This window comes from Oncorhynchus mykiss, chromosome 30 (assembly GCF_013265735.2).
Source record: "Oncorhynchus mykiss isolate Arlee chromosome 30, USDA_OmykA_1.1, whole genome shotgun sequence".
Taxonomy (NCBI): Eukaryota; Metazoa; Chordata; class Actinopteri; order Salmoniformes; family Salmonidae; genus Oncorhynchus; species Oncorhynchus mykiss.
Window position 1 is genome coordinate 32,254,086 of NC_050570.1, and position 18,369 is coordinate 32,272,454.

General features: G+C 42.8%; 1 protein-coding gene across 1 annotated transcript; it reads left to right on the forward strand.

The window, feature by feature from the left end:
* Positions 1-134: 134 nt before the first annotated feature.
* Positions 135-17,025, forward strand: LOC110521730 (regulator of G-protein signaling protein-like). The gene is made up of 16 exons (XM_036969018.1): positions 135-393; positions 558-637; positions 812-886; positions 1,293-1,422; positions 4,412-4,510; positions 4,643-4,804; positions 5,031-5,913; positions 6,187-6,376; positions 6,486-6,548; positions 6,720-6,939; positions 8,861-9,074; positions 9,298-9,488; positions 9,737-9,854; positions 10,144-10,231; positions 16,454-16,592; positions 16,769-17,025. Exons 1-15 carry the CDS (start codon positions 360-362, stop codon positions 16,514-16,516), a joined length of 2,610 nt encoding a protein of 869 aa, XP_036824913.1. The 5' UTR covers positions 135-359; the 3' UTR covers positions 16,517-16,592; positions 16,769-17,025.
* The last annotated feature ends 1,344 nt before the right edge of the window (positions 17,026-18,369 follow it).

Here is an 18,369-nt window from a genome sequence, read left to right on the forward strand (position 1 = left end):
CTCTAAAGAACAAATGTTCCTAAATGATGAAAAATAAGACCATGATGCTCTTTGACTGTTCTTTGCCTTCTATTGGCTAAAATATCGACGTTCCGTACTATTTTATTATAAGATGGACATTTGTTATGATGAAGAAACAAGAATGAAAAAAATACAGCCTACCGATTTACAAGCCAATTAACCAACAACGTAATGAATTGTAACAATTCATACAGGTTTACGTTACGATTTTATGATTAAATTATTACGTCATTGGTGATATAGAGCGACTGTATGTGAAACCACATGGCTGAATAAAGGCACAGTCTGCCTAGTAGACAACCTGCGTTTTTGAGGTATTATAGAATGAACGAATAAAAATGACCAACAACTCATCAATACTGAAACCATCTGGTATGTTCTGCATAATACTATAATACCGGTAGGCCAGCACAATGCCATTCCTTAGGCCTACATTATTTGCTGAAGCCTAACATGACGCACATAACATGATAAAATGTAGGCTTATGTTTTTTTTCAACAACACCACAATTTGTTCACATTTCTATCAATTTTAGGTGGCGATGATGACCGACTGTCAGATCTTCTAAAAAATGACGTTTTCGTGGATTTCTTTAACACGTTTCTGAACCTACCGGTGAGCCCCTTCTGCGATATAAAATAGAACACAGCTCTTTCACAGAATTTAGAATAGAATATAACTGAACAGAATAGAATAGATCTTTCACAGAATTGATACTAGAACATAACTGAGTAGAATAAAATAATTGTCACAGAATGTATGTCACATTTGAATCTGTTTTCTGCCTAGGTGTTTGGTCAAACTCCTCTCTTCTTTCTGTCGGACAACGAATGGTTAACTTGTCCTGAGCTACTTCAAGGCCAGGTAGAGAATACAAAACCTAACGAATGGCGCCCTCCTGTGGTTCATTTATGAAACAGTACTCGCTGTCCATATATATATATAAAAAATTGAACCATAGGGTTCAAATAGAGTTCAAAACAGAACTTTTACTCTCCATACCCATGAGAAAGACAATACAAATTAATTTCTTCATTTTGAAAAAAAAATGTCAGTAGGCCTTGGTATTTTTTATTTAATATTGTAGCGACCTTAACGGAACACCTATCAACCTCAGCAAGAGGTTCAGACCACTTGTCATAAAAGTTAAGGTGTTGGATTAATAGTTGCCAGACCTGTGTTTGAGTCCTGTTCAAGGCTACCCCCTGAATTTGTTATACTTTGTTAAAATGTTATGATTTATATGCTATTCTAATTTTTGACATAACAGGAGGTGAACAGAGGAGGATTTCAGAAGTGGTTGACTGCTCATCGCTTCACCTTGTTCAAGGAAACAGAGTTGTTCCATTACTACACTCTCTGTAAAGAATTCTTGGAGTTCTCAAACCATCATTCAGAAGGTAATCCGATTAGTTATATATACAGTATATATATATTTTATATTCAGTATGATAGCGGTACTGTAAAACTAAAGCATAGAGAAACGTGACAGGGAAGGAACCATAGTTTTGGTCAGTGTTTCCCTGTTGACTCTTATTAGTGATGAACATCTAAATGGTACAAAAACACCCTTTACCTGTTGAAAGTGAAAGTATGGGGAGGGTTTCTAAGTACAAATATTTGGGTTAAGGGTACAATGAGCGATATACATGGAAAGGTAATGTCATAAATGTTGAAACAAAGTGTAAGAAGGTGGTGAATCATACGCACTCGGTCTCTGGTTATGAATGGGGGGCTGACAGACAATCGTTGATGGATATTTATAGAGCTCTGATTAGGATGACACTTGATTACGGGTGTATAGTTTAAGGAAGCGGCGAAGACCTGGCTTCAGAGGCTGGTCAGGATCCAGTATATAGCTTTAAGGATATGTATTGGTGGATTTAAATCAACATCTGTATGTGCATTACTAGTGGAGACAGGTGCCTTTGGATAAATGGCATAAAATTATCATTAGCTTGTTGGGTTAGGTTGAAAGGCTGTGAGGTTGAGCATCCCACTGCTACTGTAGGCAGTACCTTGTCAGCTCTGGGATTTGAACTTGCAACCTTTCGGGTTACTAGTCCAACGCTCTAACCACTAGGCTACCCTGCCGCCCCATACAGATATATTCAGTTGAATTGTTGGTGATATTAGTTGCCCTCCAGTGGGTGAAGGACATACAACCTGTTAGTATGCTCAGATTCTCTGTTTTGGTTTTACAGTTTTTATGCTTTTTTTAACCACTTTTCACGATGGATCCAAGGACCCAGATAGTGGGCGCACAGGAGCAGGCGTTTACATTTCTGAATTTGATGTGCAGATATGTAGAAAATTAACAGTCCATTTGGCCCAGCTGGAACAGCGTTGTGTTCTCCAATTCGTTTTTGAAATAAGAAAAAAAAAATCAAGGACACCAGAGTTGGAGGGCAGCAAAAGCAATGTGGTCGCAAAAGCAATCTAACCACATCGTCATCATTGCGTTGATCCAAAGAATTGTAGTCACATATTCAAATTATCTTTAGAACAAACATTCCTCATCTTTCGGCATTGGTGCGCAATTGCCTCAACTGCACCACCAGTCTATGTTGATCCTGGGGATGGGTTGGGGCTGTGGTCTAGCTGTTGCTACAGCTTCGGTGGCCATCTAAAGCTAAATTTTCCTAAATTCTTCGTCCGACTACTCAAGCTCAAATAAATATGTTTCGAAGACACAATCGGTGCCCCTCCAGTAGTGGCGACCCGTCAGTCAGTGCAGGTGGGGCTCTGTTTTGAGCAAAAAAAACAAAAATTCGAATAAAAATGTATATTTTTTGGGGGGGGGGGCATACTTATTTTGCATGTTATTTTGGCATTAATACGTGTCACATATCAGTTTGCAAACAATGTAAAATATATATATATATATATGTCATTGAGGTAATAAAGCCTCATACAAACATGGTCTCTTTTGTGTTTTCTTGAGGTAGCTCAAAAATGCTGGTGTTTCAGCCTAGCTCAGTGCTTTCTGTGGTGGTGGGGCAAGCCAGCAGAAAATAGGAGCACTGCGCCGTGATTGGCTCAGTGTTCTGTCACTCATGGGGACATTACGTCACAGGCCAAGTCTAAGTCCTTAGTAAGGGTAGACATCGAACATTTAATCTACTTTGGGTCCTGCCATAGAGTTACATTAGAAGAGCCCTTCCAAAAAGGCTCAAGGTCATTGGCCACAGATAAAATGACATAATCGCCACTGCCCTCCAGTAGTTTTCTTCATCACTCACAACTATTTCATCGTCAGACATGTTCGTAGGTTGTTCTTTACTTTGTTTAACTAATGTGTAAGGTGGTCTTCACTTCTCTGCCCAGAAAATACCCACATGAAAAAAGTGTAGTTTACTATAGAATAAATACTCCAGTACTTACTATAGAATTCTGTAGTAAATTGTAGTATACTGTAGTATCCCTCGATCATTTGTAGTACTTACTCAATAAATTTGTAGTAAACTGTAGAACACTATAGTAAATACTACAGTATTATCCGCCAAGAAACACTGTAGTAAGTACTACAGTAATCTCCACAAAACACTACATTTAAAAAAAAAACAACTATATATAGCGCACATGCACAGTTGTTACCCAGCTGTGGCAGTCGGCTACATAAAATAACTATATAAAATAATCGCAAAAGTTTTAGGTGGAAAAGTACACATTTACTGACTTAAAACCAATAGTATTTTTTTTATTTTTTTAAATAGCTAATTTGGCCGTACGCTTTCAATAAAACAACTAATTTGTCCACACCACAGATTTCTGAATCATGAATCATGAACTGGCAATGGAGCAGAGCGAGACATGCATCCAGCAATGTCATGAGTCACGTGACCCATTTTTACAGCTGTTTTAGTACAGCACTGCAGGGAGAGAGAAAGGAGGAGAGGGCAAACTCCACTGAATTAGTTTCAATGTATGAAATCACTTGGGAATTCCAGGATTTTGGGTAAACTTTTCTTTTAACCTTTTACAAACAAGAAAACCTGAGTCATTTAATAAACTTTGCTTGTTTTTTATATCTGCCTCCCACCAGGGGTGGACTGGCCATCTGGCATTTCTGGCAAATGCAAGATGGGCTGGTCTATTTTTAGCCAAGTGGGCCTGTCTAACTTGTTTGTTTTTTTGTGTGCAAAATGATCATTATCTGGCTAATAATGGGGGCCTCAATGAAAAAAATGGGCCAGTGTGGAGTCCTCGAGGGGGAAAATGGGCCGGTGTGGGGGGGGGGGGGACAAGTTCGCTACCCTGCCCCATCCGCCATGTCTTTATGGCACATGTGTTTACTGTCAATTCCATGAAGGTCTGTGTGAAAACCCTGCTGACAGATTCAGAGTAAGGTGCTGTACAATGCTAATTTGAGGTTCTTGTTGGTTAAAGTGTTGAAATGGACAACAGCGGACCAGTGGCTACTAAGGAGATGCATTGGGAGTGGGAGAGGGATGAGACGATTCAGCACTTTCATCAAGGGCACTTGTGGTAGGTGACTGGTGTTGGTGTGTGTGTGTGTGTTCCTGGCCTATGAAGTGGCATTACTCATTTATTTTCTATGCTACTGTGTATTTTCCACGTGTGGTCATTCATCGACTCATGCTTCCTGTGTGTGTGCAGGGAAGGAGCTGGTGTCGTTCTGTGTGAGAGTGTCCAGGTTGTTCAACATGGACTGTGAGGATGCAGGTCAGAAACACAGATACCGGGCCCTGCTGACTGTCATCAGAGCCATCCATCTCACAGAGGGATCCAGCATCATGGCTATCTGTCACATACCACGAGGTAAAGAGACTAAACTGGTGACAAAGTACATTACCCTGGGATCGATAGTCACCATGAATAAAGATGATTCATTCAAGAGATGGCCAGGCCACATCACCGTTACCTGTCCTGAACCTACTCACCTGCCCCTTCTCTGACCTATAGGGCTACATACTGTTTGTGCTGTGTTGATGTATTTTCTTGATTTAAATCCCTTTGTCTGTGCTCTCCTGTGTCTGTCTGGTAGATACAATGATTAGCATTCTATCCAGTGAGCTACCCGACAGTGCCAGAAAGCAGATCATCGGTCAGATGTATAACAAAGCTTTACATCGGCTGCAGCTCTATTGGCTTCCTCAGTTTCTAAGATACTGCAAGGACTCACTCTGGAGAGCTGCAGAGTGCAGCCACATCGTTCAGGAGTACAGCGCCATCACATCCCACTCTGCTTCTGAGGATGTGCCTGGTACACCTGCTCAACTGGACCCAGGCCTGGGACAGGTGAAGGAGGCAGAGCTGACTGGGAGTGCAACTGGGACCTACTGTTCCAAAAACACCAAGAGACTCCTCTGGATGCGCCACGAGGAACCACAGAACAGATCCAAAATGGCAGCCCGGGAGACTGAGAAGATCCAAGATGGACGTCTCTGTTGCCAGTGGCTTCGTCTTGAGGGTGAAATAGGCCAGGAACGGTGCACTAATGCTGTGCATAGCAGTCAAACCAAATACCAGATTGATGCCACAACTGAACAATACCTCAACATGCCTGACGATGCAAAATCCCAAACCTGCAACAAACAAACCAGCAAAGTGGATAACCTCAAGTCCAGCCACAGAAGTGGTAACCTTCTCCCAAACATTGATGTTGAAGGGGTCCAGGAGGGAGAAGTACTTATTCCACACACCTGTATGGAGACTCCTGCCTACTACCAACCGTCTGTCTTACCAGCTCCCCCTGCACCAGCAACTCCAGAGTCCCACCGCTACAACTACCTTCAGCCTGCCCTGTCAGCTGACAGCTTGGCTGGTGGGCCCTTAGCTGCCTTCCTGAGGGCCAGGGGACTGGAGACAGAGCTGCAGCATCTAGGGCTTTGGCAGGACCTGGACCTGGTCCTTAGCCTGGTGCTCAGGTATGGAGATATTTAAAAAATAATGTAAATAGTTGAAAAATAAATCATGAACAAATGTGTTGTGAAAATACTGAATGCAACTTTAAAAATGAAACGTCTGTGAAAATGCCCAAAGCGAGAAATATGTTTATAAAATGTGCTGTGTTAAACAGAAATAAACATTGTGGTATTGTGGTATGTGCTAATAATGATTTGTTTTTGGTATTGATGACTCGTTCACTTTTGTAGACTATCTTTTATTTGACTGTAATATACTTTATCCTCCATACTCAGGGCCCAGGGAGATGACTCCCTCCACAGCCAGAGACAGGCTGTGGCCAGGAGGATCACACACACCTACCTGGGGGAGAACGCAGAGAGGGTAGGCCTCCTGGAGAGCGACACCAGCAGGCAGCTCCGCAGACTCCTGCCCTCTGGAGCAGTCATACCGTGGATATACACAGCCAAACATGAGATCTGTAAGGTAAAGTCAGCATGTTGACATACACTTAATATTTGAATGTTTTTGAAATCCTGTGAATCTTTGAAAATGTCTTGAGTCGATATCTTAGTAATGGCCATTTTTTTTGTAGGTGCTTTGTGCATCTTACGATTCCTTTTTGGACGAAGACGACAAACATTTCTGCTCCTGTCTGGTAACTGATTTGATTTTGTTTTATGCAAATTGATTATACAATATAACTGTATTGTCCATGGTTACAACGGAAATGTGTACCCCCCCTTCTACATGCACGTATCTGTCCACCTCCCCTTGAACTCTGTTGATGGTTATGTTATCACATTTCCCCTTATGATTTGACTACAAGGAGAGTGCCGGTGTGAACTGTGGTCAGAGGTTATCTGCTATTGGCCAGAACACAAAAGAGCAGCAGGTCAGGAGGATGAGGGAGGCTCTGGCCCTTTGTCAGTCCTTTTGTAGCCATGGAGCCACGGAGCAGCCCTCTGATTGGCAGGAGGACTGGGCCCTGATGGCTCTAGAGGACGTGAAGAGAGGAGGGTCTGTCCACCTGCAGTACAAAAAGACTGGTAGGAACATAACCAAGGGCTAACACAGAAGAGTTAATGAGAATAAGGTGAATGTGCAGATTCAGTTGTAGCTAAGGCTACGAGAGAGCAATGCTGGTGTTACTACAGCGTAAACAATGAAAGCTCAATGATGAGTTCAAACTCCATTTATGGTTGCATTGTAACATTTGTATTACAGTTGAAGTCGGAAGTACACCTTAGCCAAATACATTTAAACTCAGTTTTTCACAATTCCTGACATTTAATCCTAGTAAAAATTATAGTCAAGGGGTCAGTTAGGATCACCACTTTATTTTAAGAATGTGAAATGTCCGAAAAATAGTAGAGAATTTATTTCAGCGTTTACTTCTTTCATCACATTCCCAGTGGGTCAGAAGTTTACATACACTCAATTAGTATTTGGTAGCATTGCCTTTAAATTGTTTAACCTGGGTCAAATGTTTCGGGTAGCCTTCCACAAGCTTTCCACAATAAGATGGGTGAATTTTGGCCCTTTCCTCCTGACAGAGCTGGTATAACTGAGTCAGGTTTGTAGGCTTCCTTGCTCGCACATGCTTTTTCAGTTCTGCCCACATATTTTCTCTAGGATTGAGGTCAGGGCTTTGTGATGGCCACTCCAGTACCTTGACTTTGTTGTCCTTAAGCCATTTTGCCACAACTTTGGAAGTATGCTTGGGGTCATTGTCCATTTGGAAGACCCATTTGTGACCAAGGTTTAACTGATGTATTGATATGTTGCTTCAAAATATCCACAAAATGTTCCTACTTCATGATGCCATCTATTTTGTGAAGTGCACCAGTCCCTCCGGCAGCAAAGCACCCCCACAGCATGATGCTGCCTCCCCCGTGCTTCACGGTTGCGATGGTGTTCTTCGGCTTGCAAGCCTCCCGCTTTTTCCTCCAAACATAACGATGGTCATTATGGCCAAACAGTTCTATTTTTGTTTCATCATTTCTACAAAAAGTATGATCTTTGTCCCCATGTGCAGTTGCAAACCGTAGTCTGGCTTTTTTATGGCAGTTTTGAAGCAGTTGCTGAGCGGCCTTTCGGGTTATGTCGATATAGGACTCGTTTTACTGTGGCTATAGATACTTTTTGTACCTGTTTCCTCCAGCATCTTCACAAGGTCTTTTGCTGTTGTTCTGGGATTGATTTGCACTTTTCGCACCAAAGTACATTCATCTCTAGGAGACAGAACGTGTCTCCTTCCTGAGCGGTATAATGGCTGCGTGGTCGTCATGGTGTTTATACATGCATACTGTTGTTTGTACAAATGAACGTGGTACCTTCAGGCGTTTGGAAATTGCTCCCAAGGATGAACCAGACTTGTGGAGGTCTCCAAATTCTTTTCTGAGGGCTTGGCTGATTTCTTTTGATTTTCCCATGATGTCAAGCAAAGAGCCACTGAGTTTGAAGGTAGACCTTGAAATACATTCACAGGTACACCTCCAATTGACTCAAATTATGTCAATTAGCCTATCAGAAGCTTCTAAAGCCATGACATCATTTTCTGGAATTTTCCAAACTGTTTAAAGGCACAGTCAACTTAGTGTATGTAAACTTCTGACCCACTGGAATTGTGATACAGTGAGGTAAAAGTGAAATAATCTGTCTGTAAACAATTGTTGGAAAAATTACTTGTGTCATGCACAAAGTAGATGTCCTAACCGACTTGCCAAAACTATAGTTTTCTTAACAAGAAATAAACAAGTTTTAATGACTCCAACCTAACTTCTTGGCGCACCCATCCCATTCGCAGGATCATTTTCGTCAACATCCGCTGAATCGCAGAGCGCCAAATTCAAATTAAACTACTAAAAATATTTAATTTTCATGAAATCACAGCAATCTGTATGTGGAGAGCAAACTTCCACGATAAGGACTAGCCCCTTTGAATAATGTCATTGTGTCTGTCTCTAGAGCCACGTGATCTGCCGTTTGACTTGCTGGCAGTGAGGTACCCAAAGCTGGCACTGGAGAATCTGAGTGTTAACTATTTGCTGTATCAGAAGAAGAAGCCTTTCTCAGACGGCGAAAGCTCTAAGCCAGTATCCGCTGGTTCCATGATGAAGAAAGCCCCTCTGATGTTGAAGAAAGACAACAGTTTTGTTCGCATGCCGTCTATGAGGCCAAGGTACTGTTGGGACACCACCTGAAATGCTACCTTCTCATTGAGTCATTGTTTATCTAATGAGTGTATCTAATCTAGCATAACTAAGAATCTTCAGCTACCGCTGATTTTGCAGACGCCGGCTATTTTGTAGAAGGTTTTACTGAAATAAGAGCTCTATGAGCACCTTCTAAATGACTCAAATGTTAATTTGTATATGGCTGTATTGTTTGTCTCTGTGCTACAGGTCGTTTGGAGATGTGCTCCGGAACCCTGTGAGTCTGGACTACTTCAAGCGCTTTCTGCGTTTCCACTATGCCCAAGGAGCGCTGCTCTTCATACTGGAAGTAGAGAAGCTGAGAGCCATCGACCGGCCCAAACCTCAGAAGATCAAAATCCTCGCCATCGTGAATAAGTTCTTACGCCGGGAGGACCCCAGTACAGTCCTCAAATCCTTATTCATTATTCCTGTCAGATTCTGTCTAGAGTAGGGTCCTTGGTGACCTTTAGCCAAGCTGACATCAATGGTGGCGTTATTCACTTTGCTGCTGATAGTCTTAAAGGACTGTTTGTATGACGCTGAAAGAGATGTATTGAAGTGAAAAGGCTAACACGACTAGTATCCCTCTACAGTAATATATTGGAGCTATAGTAAAGTTTAAACGCTAACTAGCATCGTCCCACAGTGGGCTACCTGCAGTGCAGTGCTGACATCATCTCCCAGGCGGCTCAGATGAGAACCGTTTCCTGTGAGGTTCTCTACACCATCCAGGACCTGGTCACCAAGTCACTGGAAGGAACATGGTATTGGGATTATTTATCCTTGTGGACATGAGTTGATTTAGCCTGGTCCTATATTTATTTGTGCTATATAGCCAACTCCTATGGTTGATGTTATGCTAAACATGACAATAACCTTAGAAGTTGGCAAGACGGAACAAACAAATCTGGGACCAGGCTATGGATGATTGATGCTACTTGACAGAACTGTGTGATTGATGTGATGTGATGTGTGTGTGTGTGTGTGTGTGTTTGGATGCAGACAAAACAGTGTGTGTTAATCCGATGTGTGTGTTTGGATGATTCCTTGCAGGTTCAAGCAGTACCAAGACACGTTCCCACCCTGTCCTGCTGTGGGCTCAGACTCCTGCCTGAGAGGAGCCATACTGAAGACCAAACTGGTAGGAACAACACCCGGCCTCTCATCCTCTATGTACTGTTAGACACTAGACAGTTGTACAATCACTGTATAACCCTCTTGGGCAATGGTATCTAAAATGCTCTGTCATTCATTCACTCACTCACTCACTCCTTATTGCACCTCACCCTGAAGAAAAATGTCTGGCTGGTGTTTTGCCGATTCATCAAGACAGTCTGTAAGTTTCAAACCGCCATGAAGGATCCTCGCACAAGGACTGAGTTTGAGCTGTACCTGAGAATGAGCTACCGCCACTTCTCCGAATGTAAGCTGTCCTCAGTCCCCTCTCTCCATTCTGTTCCTGGTTCTGGTGCTGAACAGAATATAGTTTGACAGGTGCTACAGAAAAAATACATATGAATTAAAAGGTCAAAACTCCAGTACACTGATCTTGGATGTTCCACAAACCAATGTTTCGGTGTTACACCTTCATCCGGATTTTAAATCTAGTTCTGGTGCTAGACGTACACACCAATAAGTTGACCTTGTCTCCTATAGCATGTGACTCCCGTGCCCCTCCTAAAGACGAGGGGGATACCTCCCACATGAAGAGACGGGTCATTAACGGTAAAGTCATCATCATTGACTTCCTCATCAACGACCTATCTTTTTACCTGGAGAGTGAGAGGTAAGATTGAATCGTCTCACAAGGTCATAAATATGTTTTCCTTCTTACATTATTGACATTCACTTCTTTTTACAGAAGTACTTTGCTGTGATTGTTCAATTCAAATTAAGACTGTCTGAGTGGGGAAAACTGAAAATTAGCTGTTATTGACAGAGATTTGGAACTCTCTTTCTTATTGGTCTGTAAACAAATTTACTAGCCAAAATTCCATCCCATCACAACAGGCTGAACTTTCAGGCTATCTTTTCAAGCAGCTCTTACACCAGTGGTTCCCAAACGTTTTTGGCCCTAGACCCCATTTTGCAATGTGAAAATTCTCACGACCCCAACCATGTGGAAAAAATTATGTAATTAACAGCCAATGTTTACTTTTTCATTTGGGGCTATGGTAGTCAATTGAAATTCTAACAGCATTTATGACTGTATTCTCAACTCACCATGACATACTTTTAATGTGGGGCTAATGACAGTCAATTGCAAATGAGTCTGACATAATGCATCATATCTCAGCACCCCTAATGAGATGGGTGTGCTTGATGTCACATCGGGGATTCTCAAAGTCAGAGGGTGTGGTCGACAGTACGCACCTCACCCCTTCTGTCACATCCAACCTGGATCGATATTTGGTTTTAATGAAGATGAGAGCACCGTATCACACAGATATGAGCTGGCGAAGGGTACGATGAGTTTTAAGGGAGACGGCAGGGTATTCCTTTTTATTCAGGAACCAGAACTCCTCCGTAGTGACCAGTGAATGCATCCGGTCACATGACAGCTCGGTTCAGCTGTTCGATTTCACATACCGGCATGTCAACTGAGACAGGATCAAAGTCAAACGGGTTGGGAAGTAGACCTCAAAGTGCTCTTCCAAGCGTTGGAGGTGAGCAGTCATCACTCGTGTGGGACATTTACCGATGCTGTTTTCTGTTAGAAACATACACAGCTGAGGGAAGGGGACATGGTTCAATTTTGAAAGACTCTCTCTCCAATAAGAATTTTCCCCTCTGAATCCATTGATTTGGTCACTCATCTGTAGAACGTTTTTGTATTTCCCCTGCATGGTTGCGTTCAGTTCGTTCAGATCCCAAATATGTCTGTTACATAGGCAAGGATATTTTTTCTTTTCATTATACAGAAAGTCAACCAAGTCTTAAATTGTTTTTTTTTTCCCATCCATTGTGAATGACAACAGTTCCTCTCTCAATACGAAAAATCAACTCAACACTCCCCCTCGATAACCACCAAGCCTCAGTGTGAAATAGAACATTGTCAAGCTCTGATTCCATATCTCCACAGAGGTTTGGGAACAGTCATGCGCACAGTGTGTGTGTTTTGATGTAGTTTACAAATGCAGTTACCTGCTGCAGTATATCTCCGAGTTCTGTGCTCAGCTCTTTTGATGCCAGTTTCTCTCAGTGTGTCAAACAATGCGCCCATATGGCAGTGGGAGACACATTCATAACTAGAGTGCAGAGGCCCCTGCCCGCTGTCCCGCCATACTGTAGATGGAGCCCCATCTGTGCAAAAGCCCACCATTCGATCTCATGGAGTCTGTTTTTCATCAATATAGCCATGCTCGGGAATTGTGAGACAGAACCATATGTCCTTGTGAATAGCATCCCAAGACATGTATAGCGGACAAAAGTCAATGCATGGGCATCTTGGGCCCTCTCAACTAACGTCCATTTGGAGAGCATAAGTTGGGGAGTTTTTGAATCGTTCAGAGTTTCCTCTTGATTGCTAGCAATAACATCAATTCTTTAAGTGTTATCTGACAAAGCTATTGATGGGAGTTTCTCTACCTCTGCCTCCCCAAACATTGTATTCCCCATATCAGTTGTGGATGGTAATATCAAAGTCTCTGCAATAGTGTGTGGTTTGATAGCGTAGTGGGCATAGCCATTGACCGTGGGTATGATTCAAGTGCAACGGTCAAGTGTGGCCTTTTCCCATGATCTAAGGGCGCGCTCTGGTTGAATTTAATATTTTAGATTTGAACCATTTTCATTTCGATTTTGAAGGTTAACCACATTATAATGATTTTGAGATGCAAAGAGAATATTATATTGTTTTTATATTTTTGTTCATTTTATGTTGTCAGGATTTAGGAAATTCTCCCGCAACCCCATTTTCATGTCAGCGACCTCTATTTTGGGAACTGCTGTCTTACACTTAAAGGGAATGATCATAATTTTCACAATTTCACAGTATCATTTTAACCTCATTGTGTGAAAATATATACAGTATATACACTGAGCGTACAAAACATTGAGAACACCTTCCTAATATTGAGTTACATATCTCACCTTTCGATTGGTGTGTAGCCCAAACCGTTTGGATGCTACAGACAGAAGTTGGCACATCGGCAGTACCGACTTCAGATGAGTCCTGTGACGCTTGTGGGGGTTGTAGAGCAAAACGGGGAACACCATCTTTTTGTACCCCAAACAGGACACTACAGACATTTTTGTGAGAAGCCCAATTTTTCAGATAGATGTGGTAAAGAGGTCCATGGAACTCGACCCAGACAACGGAAATGCGCGGGGAAAAGATCCTGAATGAAATGTGTATTTAACGCTATGTTGGGGTATAATGCTTCCTTACATTCTACCTGCAAACGTGCAATCTTTGGACAATAACATAGATGACCTACGTAAAAGATTAAACTACCAACGGGACATTCAAAACTGTAATATCTTATGCTTCACGAAGACGTGGCTGAACGACGACACTATCAACATACAGCTGGCTGGTTATACGCTGCATCGGCAGGATAGAACAGCGGCATCTGGTAAAACAAGGGGCGGCGGACTATGTATTTTTGTAAATAACAGCTGGTGCAAGATATCTAAGGAAGTCTCGAGCTATTGCTCGCCTGAGGTAGAGTATCTCATGTTAAACTGTAGACCACACTATCTACCTAGAGAGTTTTCATCTGTATTTTTCATAGCTGTTTACAAACCACCACAGTCAGAGGCTGGGACTAAGACTGCATTGAATGAGCTGTATTCCACCATAAGCAAACAAAAAATTGCTCATCCAGAGGTGGCGCTCCTAGTGGCCGGGGACTTTAATGCAGGGAAACTTATCTGTTTTACCAAATTTCTATCACCATGTTAATTGTGCAACTAAAAGAAAAAAACTCTGGACCACCTTTACACCACACACGGAGATGCATACAAAGCACTCCCTCGCTCTCCATTTAGCAAATCTGACCATAATTATGTCCTCCTGATTCCTGCTCACAAGCAAAAATTAAAGGACGAAGCACCAGTGACTAGATCAATAAAAAAGTGGTCAGATGAAGCAGATGCTAAACTACAGGACTGTTTTGCTAGCACAGACTGTAATATGTTCCGGGATTCCTCCAATGACATTGAGGAGTACACCACATCAGTCATTGGCTTCATCAATAAGTGCATGGATGATGTTGTCTCCACAGTGACCGTATGTACATACCCCAACCAGATGCCATGGATTACAGGCAACATCCACACTGAGCTAAAGGCTAGAGCTGCCGCTTTTAGGAGCGGGATTTTAACCCTGAAGCTTATAAGAAATCCCGCTATGCCCTCCGATGAACCATCAAACAGGCAAAGCGTCAATACAGGACTAAGATCAAATCGTACTACACCGGCTCTGAGGCTTGTCGGATGTGTTAGGGCTTGCAAACCATTATAGACTACTAAGAGAAGCACAGCCAAGAGCTGCCCAGTGACACGAGCCTATCAGAATAGCTGTCCTACTTCTATGTATTGCGAGCATGTGCTGACCAACTGGCAAGTGTCTTCACTGACATTTTCAACATCTCCCCGTCCGAGTCTGTAACACCAAAATGTTTTAAGCAGACCACCATAGTGCCTGTGCCCAAGAACACTAAGGATACCTTCCTAAACGACTACCAACCCCATAGCACTCACGTCTGTAGCCATGAAGTGTTTTGAAAGGCTGGTCATGGCTCACATCAACACCATTATCCCAGAAACCCTAGACCCACTCCAATTTGCATACCGCCCCAACAGATCCACAGATGATGCAATCTCTATTGCACTCCACACTGCCCTTTCCCACCTGGACAAAAGGCACACCTATGTGAGAATGTTATTCATTGACTACAGTTCAGCGTTCAACAACATAGTGCCCTTTAAACTCATCAGTAAGCTAAGGACCCTGGGACTAAACACCTCCCTCTGCAACTGGATCCTGGACTTCCTGACGGGCCGCCCCCAGGTGGTAAGGGTAGGTAACAACACATCTGCCACGATGATTCTCAACACAGGGGCCCCTCAGGGGGGCATGCTCAGTCCTCTCCTGTACTCCCTGTTCACTCATGACTGCACTGTGGTGCCAGGACGACAACCTCTCCCTCAACGTGATCAAGACAAAGGAGATGATTGTGGACTACAGGAAAAAGAGGACCGAGCACGCCCCCATTCTCATCGACGGGGCTGCAGTGGAGCAGCTTGAGACCTTCAAGATCCTTGGTGTCCACATCACCAACAAACTAACATGGTTCAAGCACACCAAGACAGTCTTGAAGAGGGCATGACAAAACCTATTCCCCCTCAGAAGACTGAAAAGATTTGGCATAGGTCCTCAGATCCTCAAAAGGTTCTACAGCTGCACCATTGAGAGCATCCTGACTGGTTGCATCACTGCCTGGTATGGCAACTGCTCGGCCTCCGACCGCAAGGCACTGCAGAGGGTAATGCGAACGGCCCAGTACATCACTGGGGCCAAGCTTCCTGCCATCCAGGACCTCTATACCAGGTGGTGTCAGAAGAAGGCCCTAAAAATTGTCAAAGACTCCAGCCACCCTAGTCATAGACTGTTCTCTCTGCTACCGCACGGCAAGTGGTACCGGAACGCCAAGTCTAGGTCCAAGAGGCTTCTAAACACCCCCCCCCCCCCCCCCCCCCCCTACACATATTACTTCAACTAACCGGAGGTGCCCCACCCACATTGACTCTGTACTGGTACCCCCCTGTGTTTAGTCTCTCTATTGTTATTTTACTGTTGCTCTTTAATTACTTGTTGCTTTTATTTCTTATTTTTTTCTGTATTTAAAAAAAATGCATTGTTGGTTAGGGGCTCGTAAGTAAGCATTTCACTGTAAGGTCTACACCTCTTGCATTCGGCGCATGTGACTAATATAATTTAATTTGATTTGTATGGATGTTCACCCCAATCAGTTAAACAACGACTGCCTACCACCACCGATTTCTGTACGCTATTTTTGTTAGCAGCTTATACGAACGGGGGTTAGTATTTAGCAGTCACTTCTTCTAAACCTGAATATAGGGACTACTTCTAAATGTTATGCAGGGAAAACAGCCAAATACTGTATATCCAAATCGGAGTTTAGTAACCACATTGTAGGCCTATACCCTTTAGATCAGATTTGTTGAATGTGTGCCAATCTGGCAGCTTTCTTCTGTACCCCAATAAAGACAGATTTTTATTGTGATGTTTTTATCATGCCAATTAGATATCCGCGGGGGCGTGGACATCGACTCTTTAATGTGGGTTGTGTCCTGATACCGCTAAGCTGTTGTGTTTGTTGTTGTTGTGCTGCAGGTTCAGGAACCTGGCAGATTCAGGCACAGTGATGGCATCTGCAGGAATGTATGGAGAGAATGACCATGCTATGCTACACCAGAAGGCTGACATGATCATTAAGATTTTCCTCAAGTCAGAGATCTCTCCCAAACTTAGGGTAGGACTACTTAGTTCAGATGTCTATACGGTACTATGGTTTTATATGATATCACGTTTTATATGATACTTAAAAATATACATATTTCCATCTGCAGTCCCATTGGCTGTCTTTTAATATCCCATATCGTGTTATGGTTAATATCATATGGTAACTCTATGCTGCTTTGTTTGTAGATAAACATAGCTGAGACCCAGAGGGATGCCATCCTGCAGCAGTGCTCCACTGGGAAAGTAGACAGAGGACTGTTCCACCCAGCTATCGTAACCATCTTCCCCAACCTTGTCTTCTGCTGGAAAAAGTGACCTATAGCTAGTGTTATTATTGCTTTCACTTATGTTGCAATGATATTACAGTACATGCTTGTTACACATTTTGGTATTTAGGGAGACCTCTGTATCTGTGAGCTTATTTAATAAAACATTTCACGGGGCAACAGTCTGATATTACTTTGAGTGCTGAGTGAACTGATCCCTCCCCTGCTTTAGGTTCTGTAATCAGAAGTTGACAAAGAACCTGGATGGAGTCAAGGCTACTAAGAAGCAGGAGGTTTCCTCCACCCCAGACTACATGGGCCCGCTGCTCATAGACAACGACTGGTACCGCAAGGTCAAAACCATCATGTCCATAACAGGTCAGTTCCACTGTCCAAGACAGTTAAGAGAGCCCAGACGAGCAATATGGTGCACAGCTTGGAGTAAATAAATGTACGGTACATATAGATGATACAAGACATGGAGTACAAACAGTTTGGCTAAAGACTCTCCGGTTGGTTGTTTGAGAAGTGACACCTCTCTGTACACAGAGGACCACACCACTCTGAGGTTTACAGTCCACCATGGACTCAAACTGATCCTGCCTCAAGCCATACTGGATCTGAAGCGGTCACACAATAATATGCCACTGCCACACAAGGCCCCCAGTCCCCAGAGATCTGTGCCATCCTACAGCGGGCCACACGCTGAGTATGTATTTCTGTATTAAGTGGAGAAATAAAATGTGCTTGATTGATGTCAAACGGTTGTTCCACTATTTGGAGACAGACACCTGTGCATGTACAGTATGTAAATATACACGGCTTATATGTGTGATCTGTCTTTTTCTAGCCACCTAGTGTTGGACGCATATCACAAACCCCAGCGACACAGGTGAGTGCTTTCTTGTTTGTGTTTCATCTTATGCATAGCACCGGGGGATGCTCACAACCCAGACCTATATAATACGTCAGCAGGAGGGAGAAGATTATTTAGACCTCTAAATGAGTTACTTGTCTGATTTTGTTTTCGAGGATGCCAAAATGATTAGTCAAATTCGTTGCCGTTGTTGTAGTTTCCACCCACCACCAGCAGAGAGCAGCATAGGCCAAGACGGATCCTCTTTCTGATCAGCGAGGACGACTGGAGCGGCCAGTTGCAGTGAATAAACAATACTAATTTACTCATGCGTTAGATCTACTTATTGATTTTTTTTCTTCTAAAAAGCTAAAATCACAAAGGTGGCACTTATTTTTTTCTAATTTGTTACACATAATTTTTACGAAGAAAACAACAGAGCAACCAATACAATGTTTATGTAACCCATGTAAGATCGTAAGTATGTAGTTCTAAAGATTATTTTTAAAGGCAGAGTAAAGAACTGGTAAATTGTTTGCTCTGCTCTCCTCCTAGGCTGTGTTTCTAAAATATATATATATATATTTTAGGCTTAGCTCAAAGCCATTAAGTCAGGCACTTAAATGGGAATCGAGTCTCAACATTGGTATTCCTCCCGCTAACAG

What these genes read in the sequence shown, in the direction of transcription:
- LOC110521730 (XM_036969018.1), top strand. Translation starts at nt 360, where the DNA reads ATGACCAACAACTCATCAATACTGAAACCATCTG. An exon ending in ACACGTTTCTGAACCTACCG is followed by an intron (nt 638 to 811) that starts GTGAGCCCCTTC and finishes TTTTCTGCCTAG; the next exon opens with GTGTTTGGTCAAACTCCTCT. An exon ending in TTTCATCAAGGGCACTTGTG is followed by an intron (nt 4,511 to 4,642) that starts GTAGGTGACTGG and finishes GTGTGTGTGCAG; the next exon opens with GGAAGGAGCTGGTGTCGTTC.